General features: G+C 41.8%; 1 protein-coding gene across 4 annotated transcripts in view; it reads right to left on the bottom strand.

Annotated features, from left to right (window-relative positions):
- Positions 1-23,277, bottom strand: part of SLX4 (SLX4 structure-specific endonuclease subunit) — a 391,720-nt gene that overhangs the window by 125,642 nt on the left and 242,801 nt on the right. For all 4 annotated transcript variants that reach the window (XM_069210471.1, XM_069210473.1, XM_069210474.1 and 1 more), the window contains one exon: positions 19,442-19,611. In XM_069210471.1, the coding sequence (XP_069066572.1) occupies positions 19,442-19,611 (170 nt within the window). The remainder of the gene's footprint in view (positions 1-19,441; positions 19,612-23,277) is intronic.

The raw sequence follows: 23,277 nt of genomic DNA, 5'->3' as shown, positions 1-23,277 counted from the left end.
TCATGAGATGCAGGTTCTCATTAAAACACTACACAAATCTGGATTCAGAACAAGCTTTATATTCATGTGGCAGGGTATCAGGCTCCCACCTGAAGAGTCTCATAAATGGCAGATTTTCATGCTCATTTCTATTAGCCAGGAATACACATCAAGAATATCATTCGCCTCCTGCTCTTCGTCCTCAGCATTAAACCCTTTGCAGCGAAGACTATGCAGTAGAATAAATAAACAGCATATAATTCGGGCAGGACACGCAAAATATAGCTTTATTCACGGACAATGTGGGGCTAACATTAACTACATCAGAAATGTTCACACTGTGGCTCCAGTCGCAGCTAACCACATATGAAAGTGTAACAGGACCGAAGATAAAGCTCCCAAAATAGAAACAGTAAGCCAAACAGCACAGATGTTAAAGTCTCAGACACCATTTAAACGGGGTAACTGCTACTTCCAATATTTTGGAATTTGTAATAATCCAGATCTAAGAGATCTCTGTGTGGTTAGTTACCAATTTGTTTTAGCTTCCCTGTGGCTAATGATGTCTGTCATACCTCTTCTTTTCTTGGCTAAGCAGAATGGACATTGTAAAGATGAATTTCCTGACCAGACTCCCTTATCTTTTTCAGGCTCTCTGGGTCTTGATTAGTGAAGAATGTTTGTTGGAACATAAGAACATGACACTAAACTTTATATGGCAGTGAAATAAGTGCCAACTTAAACTTCCTGGAGGATTGGAACTCCTGAACTTCTTGACATACTATAGGGTCACATTGCTGCATGTACTTTCAAACTGGTACCTTAAGAAACAAACAGACAAGTTATGGACACATTGGCAGGGATATCACGGGTAGATCTCTCTGGGGCTTAGAATGGAAACCAAAGCAAGATACCTCTCCAAATGTCCATATTAGTACCCCTACAATCTATGACGATTTCGTATAATCTGACAAGATAATATAAACTGACTACCTTTTCCTTGCTGCATGCCTCCATTCATTATAACCCAGCTTTCTAACTGGCGCTGGAACCAGGGCTTTCTCAGACACATCCAATATGTCTGAAGTCCTATCAATCTATACATGTGAATAATGGTTCCTTTAAGAAAAGAAAGAAAGATACTATTAGACCCAACCGATGCTGGTTAAGGAATCCGAACATCATGGAGGATGTGGCTTTAACCCTAATTGAAAAATTTCTGAAGAGAACATGTGGCACTGAAGGAATAACTTCCACTTTCTATAATATAATTTTAAGCATTTCACCCCCTCTAAATCACTTTTGCAAGGCAAGATGGGGTTAAATATACATAGAGATATAGGGCGTGATCAAAGGAAACACTGAGGCAACACACTACCCGAAATCCATGAGAGAGAGGTCAATAATAAGGGTTGTGGTTGATTGGTAATTGTATACGGCTGAATTGAGCAAATTCAACCATCATGTTAATGATTTATGCTCGAGAGGAAGTGGTCTTCTGGGGCACTCTAAGAATAAATGGTGCCACTGCCCACAGATCAAACAAGTTTAGTCAGCGGTTCTAGTTGCTAAGAAGATGACTGATCCCGGGGTACCCTATCCTCCTAGATATTTCCTATACTCTTGTGGAACCACTGCTCTCCTGCATAAGAATACTGTCCAACGCAAACTCCTCATTAACATGGAACTGTTTGGTGGCTGCTAAAAGCATACTGGAAGAAGGAGCCTCCTCCTACTTCTCTCCAGCACCTAAGATTATGGAATGTAATAGTGATAAAGATACTCACAAGAACATTCTCAACCAATACAAAGATTCTGAAACAATACACGTCTCATTATTACCATATTTGTTATGGGGTATCCCAATATCTCATGGCCCCCACACAAATATGATCCTTGAACCTATTGAACTACTGAAAGCTAGACCATGATAATTCAAAAGAATCAATAATCGCTAAACTGAGGTGACATAGCAAATGTTTAGTACACTCCGAGCTTTATATAGGATTAGTCTACTTCTTTAGGTGAATTATCTATGCTCTCCAAACAGACTGACATGAAGTTTCTCTCACTTTGTTTCTGTTTAGGAATGTTGTGGAGGTGGGATAATTAACACTGAAAGCCTGCGATGATCCATTTTGAACACTGTGATATTTATAGTGGTGTATTATCCGTTTCTACTTTGTAGATGTGTTCCATTGCATTACATGCGGAAATTGCAATACAAACAACATGCTGAAAACATTTTATAACCATAACAAGCATCAGTCTCTGGTCTAGCTTAAATAAACCTACTGTAGACCACATACAGTAGCCAATTAACAATAAAACATTCAATAGCCATCAAAAATATTTCCATACTGAACATATTTTCTTTTTCGACTCTGTGAAATTGTAGTCCAACTCAATAATTGCATGAAAGACGTGCAATAATGGTACAGGAAGTGACATTGGGAGAACAGAAGAGCATACTCCAATAAGATAACCTGTAGGAGCATGCTTGTCTAAGATAATGTTCCTCCCGTTTTAGAGGCATTATGTAAATCCCTTCTTCGGCACACTAGAGCATGGTCACTTTTTTAACAGAGGTTTAAATGTTGGAAGTGGTGAGCTGGCTGCTGAGCGGTGGTGTTGTTGACTGTGCTGTTCTTCTGCCCATGGAAAGTGTAATGTAAAGCTGGGAGTGGGGTGGCTGTTAAGGTCAGAGAGATCTGTTCAAGATGGACCATCCATAGCAATAAAATATTCTGTGAACATTTCGTTTGATAAGAATGTGACCAATGATGTTGCTGCGGAATCGGGAGTTGTCGATCTCACTGTCATATTCAAAGTAAAGCTTTGCAATCGTTAACCTTGTCTGTCTTGTTATGGCAGGTTTTAAAAAGAAGAGCACAAGAATCAGATCAGAAAAAAAACTTCTAACCACTCAAACTAGGGGCTCATGGTATTTTTTTTTTTTTTTTTTTAAAGAGTCCTCATTAGAAAGAGCGTTGCTGTTGCAGCCAGCAGTCAGTTTAGTTACAATCTTCTCTTTTTTAACAAAATTATACCTAGACGAGGTTTGTTTTATTTTTAAGTTGGTGGCTAACATATGTAGGGGTTCATTGATACTGCATCCCCCCCCTTGTTTTCCAACACTAAAAATTCCATTCCCTAATCAATTTATCTGTTTAAATAATCTGAAAGATATGCTGGATTTGGTGATGTTTCTTTCTTTCTCTAATGCCATTAATTTATCCCTTTTTTCGGAATCCTCAAGCAAATCATAGTACTCCTTATCTTGTTTTCATAGTGTACCATGCAACAGGTTTGAAAAAAAGCTTGCCCTTTTTCAGTGTCAAGAAAGGTCTGTGGCTGACTTAATCTTGTTTACATCATCTGAATCTTGCAGAATGTCTTTATATGTTTCCAAAATTCAAAACTGAGTGTTGGTTCACAAGCATCAAGTTAAAGGCTAACATAAACACAATACAAACTTCAAATTGATTCTATGCCTGGATGGTCATTTAGAAAAGGAAGTGAATATAAGTCTTTGAGATTTGAACCAAAGGGGTGCCTTCCAGGACTAGGGATTTGCCCAATTAGTAAGAAGTTGCAAGTAATTGAGTGGAGGGTCTTAATTTACATTTCTGTAGCTTATTTGAGATCATGTCCACAAGAAGATTACCTGATGTGGCCATGCCTGAACAGTGATCCCTCATCATATGCTAAAGCAACACAACATTATCAAGAACCTGCATCATAGGTGTATATGCAGCCCTTCATCATCATAGCAATGGCAGTTCTCCAATACTGTAGACAGTGGTATGCTGAGGGGCATCCTGTGACGCCACCTTCACCTCAAATTAGATAACGGAGTTATCTTCCATTCTTTCCCCTTTTTCAGTAAGATGAAACACATCAATGCTTGAGACTTGGCCATGCACTGCTCCTTTTTCTCTGGAAGCTTAACTGGGGGCATTCAGACATCACATTATTAGGCAATGTGTGTATAAAAGGGATGAGAGTTCCGTGGAGGCTTTCAAAATTATTGATGCTGGGGTAACAAAAGACTGTTCTCTAGACTGAAGGCTGATATACAGAATGCCGTTTGTCTTCTTTTTTTGTTGCTGATGATGGTGATTCTGTCAAAGATGTTAACAGTAGGATTACTGGTGGTCTATTATCCACAGGTATTAATCAACAGTTCTCTGACCAATGAGGTCGTAGCTATGTTTTGGGGTGGATGATACCCTGGTAAATAAATGTGTCACTAACAAGACAGACACTGGCAATGACTTTGCGCCCTTATGTTTGACTGTTAACCATATCACGGTTGTGGGGGACTATTTTTGCAGTAAGTTAGTCGCACACGCCATGGAGCCTGATATAAGTAGTCAAAATATTTTTTTCAGATTCTCAAGGTTATTCTAGCGAGGACAACTTCAAGTATGATACTAGTTCTTGGCTTGAATCTGTTTTGGAAGCCATTTATATTTTGAAACTTTCAGTTTACTATATTTTCAGTTTTTGTACCTTCTTGAAGAGTGTTGTCGGAGTGGGATTGCTCACGGAGTAATCCACTGAAAAGTGACCTTACAGAGGATCTCTGCGGCCTCAAATAACCTGACTTTCTCTTTTTCACAGGACCTTTGCCAGAAAGATACACCCATTTCCTGTATGAATCATCTCCATACAATTTCTTAAGACAACAGATGCCAAAGATTCTTAAACAGGATGTTTCTCTTTGGCTAGTTCAGTACTACTGTCAGAAAGTCAATATTGCTTGTCCCAAAAATAACAGACAACACTCAAAAGGGAAGGTTGGAATTGGGCTTAGTCTTGACTTAAAGGGAAAATGTGAGGTAAATCGTCAGAAAACACACTTATCTATAGAGGTGAAGAAGAGAACTCTTGAAAACTACTTCCTCTCGCACAACATGCAAATGAAATCAGAGGTATCATAGTCTCTAGGGGGAGTGGAGTGCCAGGCTCATTGAATTAATTAACTGAAGTCTGAACAGACTGAAGAGTTTACAACAAGCTGAAATGTGCTGCTGAATAAACACTACTGTTTGCCTAAAGACATTAAAACGATTCCTGCTATATATAAAATTAATAGGTATTTCAAGCTTGCAAACGGGAATGATTCAAGCATGTCTATCTACAAATGACCTAATGCAGAGGAATGAAAATCTATTCTTCAAACTAAAAACCATAAATGAAGGTAAACGAAGGGTCTTCAAACAGTAGACTGTACATGCCAATCCTGGACCTCTCAGCCTGCACGTACATTTCAATTGTTCCACAGGATGCTCCACCCATACCCCTCAACTATTTTTTATTGGCAGAAAGTCAGATACTCTGAGTAGCAAGAACAGAAAGTGCTTTCAGGGCTGGGGGAGCCCACCAACTATTGAATTAGGTAGACACTTTATTCAATTATGGAAACCTGCCTCAACAACCAGAAATGCACAAGTATTTGAACCCTCAGCCACTACTACGCTCACCATTATTGTCTTGGCACCAAGGAGGCATGCACACTAAGGTAGGTAAGAAGACATAAGACAAGGGGTACAATTTCCTATGAGATTGCTATCTCCACTCAAGACTGAGAATAAATCTGAGAAAGCTTGTAGACTTGGACATCTGGGTCAAGGAGTGGCATCATCGCCTTCACCATTCAGGAAGAGAGAGTCTACATCATCCATGACCCCTCAATTCTACCAGGGTGTATAGACACCATTTCTCAATCACAGAGAGGGCTGTATACTTTCTTCATATCACAGGCAATAGGGTTAGGTTCTGCTGGCCGCAAAAGGCAGCCCTGAAACCAAAGACATATAAACCATCATTTGAGCACTTGCAGGGCTACCGCCAGTTAATTACCCATAACAATGCCAGTGACTATCAGTGTCCACTTCAGCTGCTTTTTTGCACCTGGCCCCAAAGGTACCTCACCACTGGAAAACATAGTGACATGTAGATTGTCCATTACAGGCATGTTAACCTTTTTTGTTTTAATTGCTTTTATCATAATTGTTTATGATAAAGACATATACAACAAGAACACATCAACAATATAACACTGCAGCAACTCCCCACATATAGAATACACAGTTCCCATAAGAAACCACACCAGACGACACAGGGAGGTGTAGTTCACTCGTACTACATTCCTATCGTTAATACCATACAGTGGCTTGGCTCAGTACCACAGGCCCTGTGAACATTCACATCGTCATTCACCATCAGGGGTCAGCACACTCCCACAGTATCCCAGTGCCACTCCAAGAACCCACTCCCACCTAAGGGGTCTTCTCGTTAGCAGCAGGAAATACCTGGCGGAGAACACCATCTTTCCATTAGAGGCACCTGAACTTTAAGACAACACATTGAGACATAGTGGAACTGTAGCACTATTTAGGCCGAAATACGTTGCACAGTGAACAAAGAAACGACGCACCAAATCACTAGAAGAACTCTGGGAGCTTCAAAGATTTTTCTTGTAATTGGAAATCTTGCTGTGTGAGTGATGGATTTGTGTAGCCTTTGTGTACAGCTATTTACTGGAAATAAACTCTTTCTTGGCATTCATAGGTTATGAAGCCGATACATAAAAACAAAGCTTGCATTCCAGTATCATTGTCTAACAAAAATCAAACCCTTCTAAAAATAAAGTTTCCTAAGTTTACCAAACGGATCAAGCACTGTCCCCACATACAAGTTAGGCATGCATCAAAAGCAAAAAAGACAAATTGATATGCTAGAGTCCAGCATATCATACTGTTTTGTGGAAATGAAACCATGCATCAAGGGCAAAAAAATGAAGCAGGCATGAAGAGCAAAAAAGAAAGTGATATTATATAGTCCAGCATATCATATTGTCTTGTGGAAATGATACTAAATATTGAAAATCTTCAACCTTCCCAATGAAATAAACTCCAGATTTTTATATATTTCATGGTTTGGCATATACTTGTTTCTTTATTCTTCTGTACTGTTTTTAGTTTCCGATCACAAAGAACGCTTAGACTGTGGTCCCCAGCCTTCCAGTACTGATTCATTGGGGGGGGGGTGGGCTAGAGTTTAAACAACAGATACTTCTGCAGGGATGGTTCTACGCAAGTGTGGGCACTATCCAGTTTCAAGACAATACACTGAAAAATGGAAAGAATGCTGCACCATGTGTGCAGGAGAATGCATTAATTCACTGCCAGTGCAACCACACCAAATATTGTCAAATTTATTACATCTCACCAAATCAGGCCTCAAACATGCTTCTGTCGAAGTCCATCTGGCTGCAAATAATAGAAACAGATATTCTTCAGATCCTTCTTTCTTCTCTCAAAGGATTGTCAAGAAACTTATCAAAGTGCTATTTTAAGTGTTCCCTCCAGTGGGATACCCAATGCATGTGGTTGGCCCACCATTGCTAATGATTGATGAAAGTTTTTTCTTCTAGGTCGATTTCTTAGCTACTGATGAGCGGTCTTTGTTATTGATGCTGCATTTCAATGCACTGAGCAGCTTGATGGTAATAGTAATGATCATGGGGCGGGTGAGCAGTGCGCTTTACAAATGATTTGATTGAATGATTTTGTTTCCAGGCCTGCAGCCCTTAAAATCTTCATTTGGGCCACTTCTTCATCTGCATGCCAGCCAAACAAATTGTTACCCGAGAAGAGCAGGTTCAGATTCCCATACTGCAATTCTGGTTTGAGACTTGTGAGATGGAGTTAAGATGAAGGCAACTATGGACAGATCTGAGCTGGCTGCAGCAGTAAAAATTATTTGATTGGAGATCACCATGCCCTGATTAAGGAACTCCTTGAACTCTTCATGTTTCTCGGGACACAAATCCTCAGCGAACTGTGGCAACTAATCCAATGGGGACCTACTGGATCTGCTTATGAGGGCAATAACATTGGCAGATTTCATTGATGACACTGAATTGCCAAGGATTTTTCTGCCCACATAGTCCAATCATTCGCTCTCTTAATCTGGAGGAACAGTGGCCGAAGGAGCAGTTACATTATTTTTCTCTTGCCACAGGGACAAAGAATGAATCAGTTGGAGGTTTTATCTTAAGGAACAACAGATCCCACTCTGGAGGTTGGTATTTTTCCTGAACCTTAAGCAGAGCGGCCTTCACGGAAGCAGGAGATAGAAAAGGTTCCATTGCAGTTTCAAGGATATCTAGAACCAGTAAAATGCACAAACCCTAAGAAGTACACTGGCGAAGCGTTTAAAAACCTGAAGTGGATGACGGAAGAATATTAAGTTTGTTAGTGCCTCTACTCAAGACTTCCTTGAAGGCACTGATGTCGTCACTCGGGGAATTGCTGGTTGGTGATCAACTTGCCAAGTTAGAAAATATCTTTAGGCCCTTGACTTCATCGAAGACCATAAAAACAAAGAAAATTACCTTGAAGAACTTCTTGAGGAATGCTTTGACAAATGTGTGAACAAACAAAATCTTCTGTAATATATATGATGGTGAGAATATTCCTATCTAGAAGATGATTTGTGTGGCAAACACAACCTCTGATTTGGAGTATTGGATCACCTTGGCGATGCTGTCAGTGGCACAATGTGTAGCCTTGAATGTTTCCCAGCAGCTGTAACAAGAGGTGGAAAGACTGCTGAAGCAGCTCTTGGAGGAGTATTTGTCACAGGTAGTTGGAGGTGGAGTATCTGGGTACTTCAACCTCCAGAATAGCAAGTTGGTTAGGAGACTAAATACTCAGAATCTAAGGTCGAAGGCAGTTACCAATATCTCTGCTTGTGAACCCATTCCACAGAGCAGTGAAGAGGGGCTGATGTATCAATATGCTTCAACGTCGAGTGGTGCTTCAACATTTTAATCTCCTTCAGTCTTGAAAATCTATGCTTCTTTTATGTCAAATGACTGCTCAATGGTAAGTCAGTTGAAGAACAATTAGCCACTGTTCTTTTCGTCTATGTCAGGGACCTCCATTGAGAATGCCATTGTCTTCCATGCTGATGTCTCCTGTTGGATCTCAGTCCAGAGGAGTCCTTAGATATGAAATACTGGAGCACTAGTAGAAGGTACCCCTCTTCTCCCCTGACCTTCTAAGTTCCTCCATAAAAAGATTCCAGATGCCTGTGCATCTCCCCTGAAGTCCACACTCACGATTTTCTTTCTGTCCTTCAGGGTGCATCTGGAAAAGTTCTTCCAATGGTGGCATCTGTCACAAATATGGGTTACTGGAAGGAAATCAATATACAGATCATAAAGATTTGATTGTGCTTATTCTGACACATGAAGACCCATCACAGAATGAGATGACTTTTTTTTTTTAAAGAAATAAACATATGTGCTATCAGTAAATGATAGACAAATCCTCTAATTACTTGGGGCATTGGGTAAAATGGTTCTTTCAAATTGTCTTAAAGAAGCTTTGGAATATTTCCTGAGGTAAAAATGCCAAAAAAGTCTGAGTCCAGTGCTCCAGAATCCTGTTACTGTGTGCTAGAATAAAGAATTGGAGCAACTGCCACTGTGAAAGCAAGAGGAGAAACTGGATGATTGGGAGATCTTAAACAAGCAGTATCTGTTTTTCATACTTTAGGCTGTAACTCGTATGGTTTTCATGCCCGATTTTAGCCCTTCATTTCTATTAAAACAAAAAAAAGGTTTTTTCTCGTTAGTTTTCCTGGTGATTTTTCTATGTTGTAAAGGAGTTTCGATATTTAAAGACAATGAACAGAATTTGTCACTATAGCCTATTTTATATGCTGCTAATTAATTCACCTCAATGATTCCTAATGTTAATCACAAACAAAACACACTTTCTCAGCAAAAGTGTTCTGTGATCCATGCATGGACTGTACAAATTCAGTGCTTGTGATTATCAATGGAGATCCATGAAGAAGAACAGGTTGTAGTGAGAGAGACATGTCCTTTTTCACTGGGCTGCCGAAACATTGCTCAAGTGCAAGAACCTAGCTATCAAGGGTGCAGCGGTGCAATGGCATTGGGAACCCAGAAGGGTAAAGGGGACTCTGTCAGCCAGCTCAAAGTAGATAAAAGGTCATCCACTCAAAACAGATTTGGAACTAGTTTGTCTAGAATGTGTTTGTATTTGCTCCCAAACGGAAGGGACTAGGGTGAGGTCTCTCAGCCGCGTGGAGCAAGGCAGAGAGTGGGTAAGGTGCTACAGCTTGAGGTTGTGTAGGAGGGACACAAAGCTTCTCATCATGAGCCAAACTGCTTTGTTATTAAATGACCGCAGCAAATGTCATCCGAAACAAAGCACCTCAACTCAAACTTGAGCCTGAAGGAGGTGATGGAGCACTGTATACCACAGGTCAGCTGGAAGTTTGTTGGCTGACCATTCTGCAATGGTCAAGTTGGAGTGATTCAGAAGTATTGACTCAAACCTGGCCCAGGCCCTTCATCACAATTACTAATAGCTCATGTTGTTGTCAGAAACCTTTGTCCTGATCACTGACCTGCTCCCTGAATCATTCTGAACCTGGGTCTAGAACCACTACTTCTCTGCCTGTTCCCAGTGAGTGAAATTAAGCAGCTTACCAATTTAGGCTACAGACTGCTATTCATCCCAGACATGTGTGTCACCGAATGTCTCTGGTAATTATGAGAATTCCTCAAAGCCAGTGCTTCTACCAATATTCTAGCATCATCAGCCTTTGCAAACTTTCAACAACTCTCTGCAGTTCTGAAATAAGTAGAGCATGGTGGATAAAGCTTAATGGTGTGTGTCAAATCAGCAAGCAGCACTACCACTGCATTCACATCATACCTTCCATAAATGTTGTTCTTTCCTGTAGCCACTTTCCTGTACACATATCTGAGAGAGGAAACCAATATTCCACCTGATTTGTACCCTGATTATGTGTGCTTTTCTGCATTGCATGTTGTCACTAGACTTAATTTGGTCAACACTGCACTGTTTATATCAAAGATGTACTACACAGTTTAAAAATTTATACAGTAACACTTATATGTTGAAATTCAAATTCATTTGTCTTATGGCAAATTAATTTCCTAATACTCTTTTGCCTGTTAATAGATTAGTAAAGCACACAGTACAAAATGAATTCCATGCGAGCACTCTCAAAAGGAAGGCAACCGTTTGCCCAGTACCACACAATTCTGTACTTGGGATTGTAGGGATTCAAATTCAAATGTCCGTTTGTTGGAGTTTTCAACATGGTCAACAGACTAAAGAACTCCATGCCCCACTGAACTCAAGTTCCTTCAGCTGGTAAATTTAAAAAATGAACAAATCCCTTGGGGCGTACATGGTTGAATGGAAATGGCTACTTACTCAGCAGTTCACTGTAAAATTCAAAAGAATATAAGTTAATTCACCCGTAACTAAAATGTATATCTTCTATAGATTCACATGCTTGAATTGTTCCACGTAGTGTAGGTAGGCAAGGAACCGTTCAAGTATGTGAATCAATGAAAGAACCAATGCTGGCCATTGTGTTAATTCACATAGAAAATGTGTTACCAAAGATCTTGCATTCATTTGAACTCATTTTGTTACGAAATGTTTCTTCTGCTTGACCTACACCTCCCTCCTTCTTATCCACTCTCCTTCATCTGAGCCATTGTAGACACGGTTCGGTTACAATATCATGACCTGTGTCTGGAGGCATGGAAGAGAAAGGAATAATTTAAGCATGCAGGGTTGGCGCCCATTTAGGCCGTGCACATCTTTTCCAGAGTGGAACAGCATTTGTGTGGAGTTGCAAGGCACCACCTTCCTGTGCTCAGAGGTCCTGTTGAAAAAGTTTCCAGCTCCAGGTGAAAAATCTGCTGAAGTCTTTACCAGAAACTAAGCACTCAAAAAAGAAAACTTGGATTATCAGGTTACAGCCTAGTATCCAATACTGAAACGGCCAGATGGGATCAGTACAGGGTAGAGTTCAGCTTACAGAGGTTGGAAGCCTGCTGGAACTCTTCAAAAGACCTGATAACTATGTAATTTGTCCTTTGGATAAGGAACATAAAATCTAGATATATATATTTTTTTTTAAAGTAACTTTTCCTTAATCAACACAGACAATTTTATAAAGACATATGCACAAACAGGTGTTCCAAGCAGCACATACATGGTAGGTGGAAGGCAGGAGAGAGTCCTCATATGTAAGGGCTGAGGAGAAATAAGGGGGTTCTTGCCTGGATAAGGAATCATCAGAAAACAAGGGAGAACTATTAGTCCCCCAAACTGTAACAAGTCAGCAAATGAAAATGTCACTTACCCAGTGTACATCTGTTCGTGGCATCAGTCGCTGAGATTCACATGGTATGCATGAGCTCGCCATCTGGTGTTGGGTCGGAGTGTTACAAGTTGTTTTTCTTCGAAGAAGTGTTTTCGAGTCACGGGACCGAGTGACTCCTCCTTCTGTGCTCATTGCGCATGGGCGTCGACTCCATCTTCGATTGTTTTCCCCGCAGAGGGTGAGGTAGGAGTTGTACTATAGTAATAGTGCCCGCGCAATGAAAAATGTAAGTATGTACCTATTAAAGGATTAAATAATATATATACAAATGTACAAAATTGAAGGTAACTTCTGAACTGCTACAGGCTTCCGGGGAGGTGGGTGGGTCCATGTGAATCTCAGCGACTGATGCCACGAACAGATGTACACTGGGTAAGTGACATTTTCAGTTCGATGGCATCTGTCGCTGTAGATACACATGGTATGCATAGACTAGTAAGCAGTTAGTTCCCCATAAGCGGTGGTTTAGCCTGTAGGAGTAGAAGTTGTCTGAAATAGAGTTCTTAATACAGCTTGACCTACTGTAGCTTGTTGTGCGGATAGCACATCTATACAGTAGTGTTTGGTGAATGTGTGAGGCGTAGACCAAGTGGCTGCCTTACATATTTCCTGCATTGGGATGTTTCCTAAAAAGGCCATTGAAGCACCTTTTTTCCTTGTTGAATGTGCCCTGGGAGTAATGGGCAGTTGTCTTTTTGCTTTAAGGTAGCAGATTTGGATGCATTTAACTATCCATCTGGCTATACCTTGTTTTGATATTGGGTTACCTGCATGAGGTTTTTGGAATGCAATAAATAGCTGTTTAGTTTTTCTGATGTTTTTTGTTCTGTCAATGTAGTACATTAATGCTCTTTTGACATCTAATGTATGTAGTGCTCTTTCAGCCACAGAATCTGGCTGTGGGAAAAAAACTGGTAGTTCTACTGTTTGATTTAGATGGAATGGTGAAATAACTTTGGGTAAAAATTTTGGATTAGGTCGTAGGACGACCTTATTTTTATGTATTTGTATAAAAGGCTCTTGTGTTGTGAACGCTTGAATTTCACTTACTCTTCTTAGAGATGTAATGGCGATGAGAAAGGCAACTTTCCAGGTTAGGAATTGTATTCCGCAAGAGTGCATGGGTTCGAAAGGTGGGCCCATGAGTCTTGTTAGAACCACGTTTAGGTTCCATGAAGGAACAGGTGGTGTTCTTGGTGGTATAATTCTTTTAAGCCCTTCTATGAATGCTTTGATAACTGGTATCCTATACAAGGAAGTTGAATATGTAGTTTGCAGGTATGCAGATATTGCTGCAAGGTGTATTTTAATAGAAGAGAAGGCTAGCTTTTCTTTTTGTAAATGGAGCAAGTAATTTACGATATGTTTTGGAGTTGCGTTTAGTGGTTGTATCTGATTATGATGGCAGTACCAAACAAATCTTTTCCACTTACTTGCGTAGCAGTGTCTAGTGGATGGCCTTCTGGCCTGCTTTATGACTTCCATACACTCTTGGCTAAGTTTTAAGTGTCCGAATTCTAGGATTTCAGGAGCCAGATTGCTAGATTCAGCGATGCTGGGTCCGGGTGTCTGATCTGTTGGTTGTGTTGCGTTAACAGATCTGGTTTGTTGGGCAGTTTGATGTGTGGTACTACAGACAGATCTAGCAGTGTTGTGTACCAGGGTTGTCTTGCCCACGTTGGTGCTATTAAAATGAGTTTGAGTTTGTTTTGACTCAATTTGTTTACTAGGTAAGGAAGGAGAGGGAGAGGAGGAAAAGCGTAAGCAAATATTCCTGACCAGTTCATCCATAGGGCATTGCCTTGGGATTGCTTGTGTGGGTATCTGGACGCGAAGTTTTGGCATTTTGCGTTCTCTTTTGTTGCAAATAAGTCTATTTGTGGTGTTCCCCAGAGTGTGAAGTAGGTGTTCAGAATCTGTGGGTGGATTTCCCATTCGTGGACTTGCTGGTGATCTCGAGAGAGATTGTCTGCCAGCTGATTCTGGATCCCCGGAATAAACTGTGCTATTAGACCAATTTGATGGTGGATTGCCCACTTCCATATTTCTTGAGCTAACAAGCTTAACTGCGTTGAATGTGTTCCTCCTTGTTTGTTTAGATAATACATCGTTGTCATGTTGTCTGTTTTGACAAGGATGTATTTGTGGGTTATGATTGGTTGGAAAGCTTTTAGTGCTTGAAAAACTGCTAATAATTCTAGATGATTTATATGCAGTTTTGTTTGATGTATGTTCCATTGTCCTCTTATGTTGTGTTGATTGAGATGTGCTCCCCACCCTGTCATGGAAGCATCTGTTGTTATTACGTACTGTGGCACTGGGTCTTGGAAAGGCCGCCCTATGTTTAAATTTATACTGTTCCACCATAGAAGCGAGAGGTAAGTTTGGCGGTCTAGCAACACCAGATCTAGAAGGTGACCCTGTGCTTGAGACCACTGTGAGGCTAGGCACTGTTGTAAGGGCCTCATGTGCAGTCTTGCGTTTGGGACAATGGCTATGCATGAGGACATCATGCCTAGGAGCTGTAGTATTGTTCTTGCTTGTATTGTTTGGTTTGGAGACATGTGTTGAATGACCCTGTTGAAATTGTGGATCCTTTGTGGAGATGGCGTTGCTACTCCTTTTGTCGTGTCTATTATGGCTCCTAGATATTGCTGTACTTTGCTTGGCAGAATGTTTGATTTTGCAAAGTTGACGGTGAACCCTAGTTTGTAGAGGGTTTGTATGACTTGATTTGTGTGGTTTGAGCATTGTGTGAGCGAACTGGTTTTGATTAGCCAGTCGTCTAGATACGGGAACACATGTATTTGCTGCCTTCTGATGTGTGCAGCGACTACTGCTAGGCATTTTGTGAATACTCTTGGAGCGGTTGTTAAACCAAAAGGCAATACTTTGAATTGGTAATGTATTCCTTTGAATACAAACCTTAGATATTTCCTGTGTGATTGATGTATTGGTATATGGAAATATGCGTCCTTGAGGTCTAGGGTTGTCATGTAGTCGTGTTTTTTGAGCAATGGTAACACTTCTTGTAGTGTGACCATGTGAAAGTGGTCTGATTTGATGAATGTGTTTACTACCCTGAGGTCTAGAATTGGTCTCAGTGTTTCGTCCTTTTTTGGTATCAAGAAGTACAGTGAATAAACTCCTGTGTTTATTTGTGTGCTTGGTACTAATTCTATTGCATTTTTTTGCAGTAGTGCTTGAACTTCTATCTCTAGAAGCTGTGAATGGTATTTTGATAAATTTTGTGATTTTGGTGGTATGTCTGGAGGGAATTGCATGAATTCTATGCAATAACCATGTTGGATAATTGCTAGGACCCATGTGTCTGTAGTTATTTTGTCCCATGCTTCGTAATATTGACGTATCCTCCCCCCCACTGGTGTTGTGTGGGAGGGGTGAGTGACGTGTGAGTCACTGCTTGTTGGTAGTGGTTTTGGGGCTTTGAAATCTTCCTCTATTCCTAGGGAATTGCCCCCCTCTATACTGGCCCCGAAAACCTCCCCTGTACTGTCCCTGGTAGGTGGGCGGTGCGGACTGTGAGGTGCTAGCTTGTGTGGCCTGACCCCGAAACCCTCCTCTAAAAGGTGTTTTGCGGAAGGTGTTATAAGATCCTCTGCTCTGCGGGGAGTAGAGTGCGCCCATGGCCTTGGCAGTGTCAGTGTCCTTCTTGAGCTTTTCTATGGCTGTGTCGACCTCCGGACCGAACAGAAGTTTTTCGTTTACTGGCATGTTAAGCACTGCCTGCTGAATTTCTGGCTTGAATCCAGACGTTCTGAGCCATGCGTGCCTACGGATGGTAACCGACGTATTAATGGTCCTTGCGGCCGTGTCTGCTGCATCCATGGAGGAGCGTATTTGATTGTTGGAAATGTTTTGACCCTCCTCAACAACCTGTTTTGCTCTTTTTTGCAGATCTTTTGGGAGATGTTCAATGAGATGCTGCATCTCATCCCAGTGGGCTCTGTCGTATCGCGCTAGCAGCGCTTGTGAATTTGCGATGCGCCACTGGTTTGCTGCTTGGACAGCAACCCTCTTCCCGGCTGCATCGAACTTTCTGCTTTCTTTATCTGGGGGAGGTGCATCCCCAGAAGTGTGTGAATTTGCCCGTTTTCTGGCAGCCCCTACCACCACAGAATCTGGTGGCAGCTGAGAGGTGATGAATACAGGGTCCGTAGGAGGCGCCTTATACTTTTTGTCCACCCTAGGCGTCACTGCCCTACTTTTAACTGGCTCCTTGAAAATGTCCTTTGCATGGCGTAGCATGCCTGGGAGCATCGGCAGGCTTTGGTAGGAGCTGTGGGTTGAAGAGAGGGTGTTAAATAAAAAATCATCCTCTACTTGTTCCGAGTGTAGTTCCACATTATGGAATAGTGCTGCTCTAGCCACCACTTGTGAGTAGGCTGTGCTGTCTTCCGGTGGTGATGGCCTAGTTGGGTATGTGTCTGGGCTGTTATCAGACACTGGTGCGTCGTACAAGTCCCACGCATCCTGATCTTGGTCATCGTGGCTCATGGCGGTGTGAGCTGGCGAATGTGACGGGGTGTAAGTTGGCGAAGCCGGAGTTACAGGTGGAGGCGAGGGAGGAGGTGTTACCTTTTGTGCTGTTTGTTTCTGAGGAGTAAACTGAAGCGTTCTCTTTCGTTTGACAGGTGGAAGGGTTCTGATCTTCCCAGTCCCCTGCTGAATAAAGATACGCTTTTGCGTGTGATCCACGTCAGTGGATTGCAGTTCTTGTTCAAATCTATGTTTCTTCATTTGTGAAGACATAGAATGCTCTTCAGTATAGGAGCCTGAAACAGGGTCTGATGTCGCTTTTTTCGGCTCCGAAAACCCTGTTGATTGTTTTTTCGGCTCCGAGGTAACCTTCCTCTTTTTCTGTGCCGAAAATTCTTGGCCTCTATGGTCTTCGGCGCCACTGTCTCGGCGTCGATCCGTGTCGACACCGAACTCTCGGTGTCGATGCTTCTGTTTAGCACTCTCTCGGTCCCGAGGAGGCTGCGTGCCGGTGTCTCGACCGAAGTCGGACGATCTCGACACTGAATGGGCCTTTTTCGGTGCCGATTGTTGGTCACCGAGAATTTGGGTGGAGCCATGGCCGGTTGGCAGTGGCGTCCCCTGGGCCTTCTTTCCTTTTTTAAGTTCTGATCTCGACGTCTTACTCACAGTTTTTGTAGAGTCTAGCTCGTCGGAGTCTGAATCCTGGATGGAAAAGGATTCCTCCTGTTCCTCTTCTGTCTCGAACTGTCGACGCTCCTTTGGCGTGGACGCCATCTGCAGTCTTCTCGCTCGACGGTCGCGCAGAGTTTTTCGGGACCGGAACGCCCGACAGGCCTCACAGGATTCTTCGCTGTGCTCGGGTGACAGGCACAGGTTACAGACCGAGTGTAGGTCCGTATAAGGATATTTGGTGTGGCATTCGGGGCAGAATCGAAACGGGGTCCGTTCCATCGGCGTTGTTCTCCACGCGGTCGGGCCGACTAGGCCCCGACGGGGTGCCGAAATCTACCCCGAAGGGCACCGAAGCGCTTCGATGTTCAACGCGTCGTCGTATGTGTCTATCTCGAACCGGATCGCAACGATACCGTCGAAAATCTTCCGGTTTCAGCTATCTTTCCGTTCCGAAACTCGGAGCGACAGGAACACGTCCGAACCCGATGGCGGAAAGAAAACAATCGAAGATGGAGTCGACGCCCATGCGCAATGAGCACAGAAGGAGGAGTCACTCGGTCCTGTGACTCGAAAACACTTCTTCGAAGAAAAACAACTTGTAACACTCCGACCCAACACCAGATGGCGAGCTCATGCATACCATGTGTATCTACAGCGACAGATGCCATCGAACATGAACATTACTAAGTTTAGGTTCACATATTGTCTCCACAATTTTTGTAGTCATCAACACGAGAATCATCTCATCACCAACAGCAAATGCTTCAAAGTGATAACTAAAGTGAGGAATTTATAGCACTGATACTAGGCAGTTGCTGAAGATGAAAAACAAAAGGCTAAAACAACAGTACTTCAATAACACAAGGTCACAAACATAGTATACGTCAACTTAGGAAGATTGTCAGAAGAAAAGGGTAATTGAATTCTAGTACTTTGACATCTCAACATCAGTACAAAGCTCTACACTATACATAGCATGACTTTCATTTTTAAATAGTGGCCATCCACAACCTAGAAGACAGTGGCACACAGGCGGGGTAGGTGGGGTAATGTAACTCTCCAGGACAGTAGCAAAGTATAACTAATCTTACAGGGAAATTAATATTTGTTCTACCGTATCTGATCATCTATAAAGTCAACAGCTTGATCTGCAGTACTAACAAGAGAACCAACTATGGAAGGATAGTGCTAGGGAATGGGCCTTCCATCAACAGATTTCTAAAGCAAGATTAAGCACCCTGAGCATCAACTGTGGAAACGAAATGAAAGCAACAAGTCCAGCAGAACATTTGAACTATCTTCCATATATCAGGACAAGAACTGGAATTATCCTATATTCATAGGTGTATCTAAATGAAACCGTATATCAGTTTCAACAAACTATGTAAAGATTTTTGTGCCCAGACAAAAGGAGACAACCGGTGATCTCATCAAGTTATCAATGAAAAAGAAAAAAGTGGCTGAATAGGCACATTTGATAATTTGGTCCTTGTTATGTGGAAAAAACTTTTGATGGATTTTGGTGTAGCGCATCAATGCAGTTCAGTTCAATCAGTCAGTAAAACGGCAAAGTGACAGAACCTCTCAAACAACTACACTGCATGGGAAACAGAGAATGAACAACATAGAAACGCAACTAGATAATATTCCTAATAAATGGTAGAGGGTCACAAGTAAAAACACAATGGCATTTTCAGCACAAATCATCTCCACATTGTAAATCAAAAATGTAAAGGCATTAATTCTATTTGGTTGTTTGTGTGTGATCTTACAGAATCCCATCCTATAATTCAGGGGGGTTAGGCAGTTTCGGCCCTCCAGGGAGCAATGCAAAAGCAATCGTGGCTTACAGATGTGTAACTGACTATTTGGGGTCAACTTTGCCTGGTCAATAAAACAAAAGCATGTTTAAAATAATCAAGAGTATTTGAGAGGATTTAAGCAACAGCTAAATAAAGCATTTAACTAGTAAAAATAGCTGTACTATCAAACTAACGCAAAATGCACACTGGCAACGCCAAATTACCTGACAGACAGAGCGGCTACATCAGCTACAAAGTGGGGAGATATGTCAGTGCTAGCACAGTAAAGGTATCTCAAAAGGGAACAGACAGCCTCTGCAGTAACATCATTCAGCAGTACACGCCGGCATCGCATATCCCCATCTTCTTCCACTAGAAAACCTTCATCATGAACCTATGACATGAGAAAGAACATAAGAGAATAGTTAGACAACTTCTCTGTGTTTACTGCAACTGACTCTTTCCGCATCAAAACTAGAGTGTATCTCACTGCCACTGTTATCAGTCACATTTGGAGAAAAAACTAGACTTGACAATGGAATCTGAATCGTGACTCTAATAAATAGATGTTCTCAGCTGATGGCTGTGATACACGTTTCATTTGTTAACTTATGGTGATTTAAAAAAAGAAAACTTTATTTATGAAGTCCAACAGACACCCCACCAAGACTGTGACAATACGTGTAGAGTTATAGCCTTCAAGACAGAGGGCTAGTCATCTTCTCCATTTGTTTTACAATGGTGTCATTGGATTAAAGCCATACTTCCCTTGAAGCAATGCACCTTTGATATTTTAGTTTATAGCTGCAGTACCCAGCAATTTGTTGGCCACAGACTGTGTTAAAAGTTTGGTAGCTCTTTCTGTATAGTGTGGGGATTTTTCACACAGTGTGAGATTTTTCACTACCCACACACAAGATTGTATGGTGTGATATTAGCTAATCAGTAAAGATCGGTCTGGTACCTGTGTTGGCTTAGCGGGATGAATGCGGCATATTAAATTCTGCTAGGGATCTTTGCAGTGCACATTGTGCATTCATGTGAAGGCCATGGGACTTTGCTTGTTTCACCCCATAAGGGAGATACATTGACCTGGCTCTCTTTGCTGTTGAGGCAGTAAAACTTAACCGTCTGTATGTCAGATGTTCTCTGTTGTCAATTGATAATGCTCTGTTGGATCTACAAGGGAGAGATCTGTAACAAGAGTGATGTGCCCTTGTGCCCCAGCAGGTCGCCAACTATATGGCATTGAAAATGTGGTAAGCAAATGTGTCACTTGACTACTGGGTGTTTGACAAAATAAAAGTCCAAATTATTTCAGAATATTTGCAATTTAGAGGTAGAAAAAATAATATTAAACTGTTGAGATAAATGTCCTCTGCATGGATTGAAAATGCAGGAGTTCCACCCCTGTATTTTTTCCCCTAGTGAATTTGATCATCTGCAAGTCACTGGGGGTGCTATATGTTGTAACTACACTGTCAGTCAGCAGAGCTTACATCTGCAGACTGAGCCATTGAAAATGAATTCAAAGTCTGAGTGAAGGTAGTGGCTAGCCCCTCATTCCATGCTATAAAGAGACTGGCAAATGTGGCAGAGTGTGGTTTGCAGCCCATCTGCACATCATTTTATCTGTACCCTACATGGAGGCTGCCTCCTGGTATTTGCTATTAAAAGTGAGTCCCGTCTCCCATATCTTGTGTACCTTGCTTCTCTTCAAGTGTGATAGATATGAATTTGTGTGGGGCAGTGAAGGGGAAGTAAAGGGTGTGCAAAAGAGAGAGAACAATGGCTCCACTGGGGAGATCATGTGCATGGATGCACAAAAGGTGGGGCAGAGCTCCAATATCATACGTGAACTGAGCACAAAGAAGGAATAAACACTTATCTTTGATTCAGAGAAAACTGTGAACTTTAAATAAAATAGAACCTTAAATGGTCCAAGCTTCACTCTCTGGTCCCTATAGTTGGAAAAACTAAGTCTAGTATGGTCTCCAATGGCCAGTAACTCTTACATCAACTGGACTAAGAGCAGGCTTTGTATCAGACCAGGGCCAACACTTCGCCAGAAACTGAATCCCTGCTGGGATGCAATCTTCCTACTCAGACTGTGGTCAACCCTAGATTCTAGAATATTCTTGTGAGGTGGCCTCTTGGAGAAGAGACGCAGGACGGTTCTGCATGGAGAGGATCTGCCATGAATCTATTTTTATTTATTTGCGGCTTTACATAGCATGAACCATATTCTGGAGTTCAATGGAAATCTATGCAAGTGAAATGGAAAGAACAAAGTTGCAAAGAGTAGGTTAAAAATACATATTTTCCAAGGATGAAACAGGTAATTGAGATCAGAATATTTAGGCATTAATGGATGAAACAGGAGTAGAAAGTCAGAATGTCAATAGTCTGCATCAGAGGGCTGAGTGGAACGAGTTAAGGTGGGCAGGATCATTTTGGAAATCTTTAAAGTCACAGCATATGGAGCTCCAGAGCCTTAATGCGCTCCCAGAGAAGGAGTGTCTGAGAGGTCTTTGTCATGAAAGTGGCTATGTTGGGAAGTAGTTTGTTGGAGCACTATAAGGAGTTCTGTTTTCCGAAGCTACATGTTTTGCAGCTAGATACTGAGAAGCACAGGTGTGAAGTGATGTGTACGCTATGCAGGCCAGTTTAAAACACCTCCTGGCATCCATGGGGAGCCACGTTAGAGTGGTCCGAACTGGCATGATGGGGTCAGATCATCTGGTTCTAGAGGCTAATCCTACATGAAGTGTCGCCTCACCGTCAGAGGGGACATGTGTATTTGGGGAATGCACACCAGAGGGAAGTTCCCATTGTCAATCCTGGACAGGACCATGTACTGTACCACAGATTTAAAGTCACCCTCCTGGATGAAAGGTTTGATTCCCTTGAGAAGCTCAAACAAATGTCAGGCATTGTTAACCAGGGAGTTTGTAAGTTTTCATAGATTCAGATTTTGTCCAAATTGAATCCAAAAGATTTAACAAAAATAAAGGGATTGCAGTCAAATATGTTGAGGGAGTGGCACCAAGCCCAAGTTTGTATTAGGAAGTTGCAACAAGGTGGTGAGATCAAGATTATTTCTGTTTTGATTGCATTAAGTTTCAGATGGTGAAAAGAAATCCAGGACTGAATCTCTGATAGGGTGTGGGTTAGGAAGAATATGTCTTTAGGGAGGGAGGATTATATGTGCAGGTGGGTATTACTGGCATAGTGATGGCAAGTTAGGTTTATTGCAGCAATGTAAATGGTGCAGAAGCTTGGGTGGGCTTCATAGTACACTCTGTGTTTCTTTAGTACAGGAATGATTGAAGGGCTGCTGAAGTCACAATCAATTTACATGGATGTCTCAGGAAACAGTGATTGCTGTAGAGTCAAAACATCCTGCTGTCCAGCTGGAAACAAGACCAGACTGAAATCACTGAAAAGTATCACTGTCTTAAATCATGGAGTTGCAGAGACACTTCAACACATTATCAGTGGTGTGTCTGTGCTGCTCAAGAGGTGCCCGGTGCCCCTAGAGTGCAATAAAATGTTCCTGTCCCACAGAGACCTAGACCATATTAACTTCACACACCCGAATAGAGATAGAAGTGCTGATTCTGCAAGCATTCAAACTAGCTCGCTAGCCCCTACAGTTAAAGAAATGTCACTGTTTCTTTTCACAATGGATCATTAACCTTGAACTCTAGCTCCCAGATAAAATCGATGAAGCCTTGATGTTAAATTGGTGTCCTTAGTCCCGGAAGAAAGTTCTAGACCCCAATCATCTGTTTTGAGATACAGGTTTGGATCTTCAGGGGGATATGGTAGGAGTACTGACACAGTACTACATTTGCCAGTCTTGAGAAAAACTAAGACTAATCCAGACCCTAACTGATCTCTACAGAACTTTAACTGTGTTCCCCATTGGCTAGTGGAAAACAGTAGGTCGAGTAGGTATTTCAGGTAACAAGGGTGTATCTCCAATGTGAAAGTTTTGACCACGACTAACTACTGTGATATGGATTTCTACAGCGTCAGAAAGCAGCCAACAGCATAA

Source organism: Pleurodeles waltl, chromosome 10 (assembly GCF_031143425.1).
Source record: "Pleurodeles waltl isolate 20211129_DDA chromosome 10, aPleWal1.hap1.20221129, whole genome shotgun sequence".
In the NCBI taxonomy this organism is placed as follows: domain Eukaryota; kingdom Metazoa; phylum Chordata; class Amphibia; order Caudata; family Salamandridae; genus Pleurodeles; species Pleurodeles waltl.
This window is presented reverse-complemented; position numbering and strand designations above follow the sequence as displayed.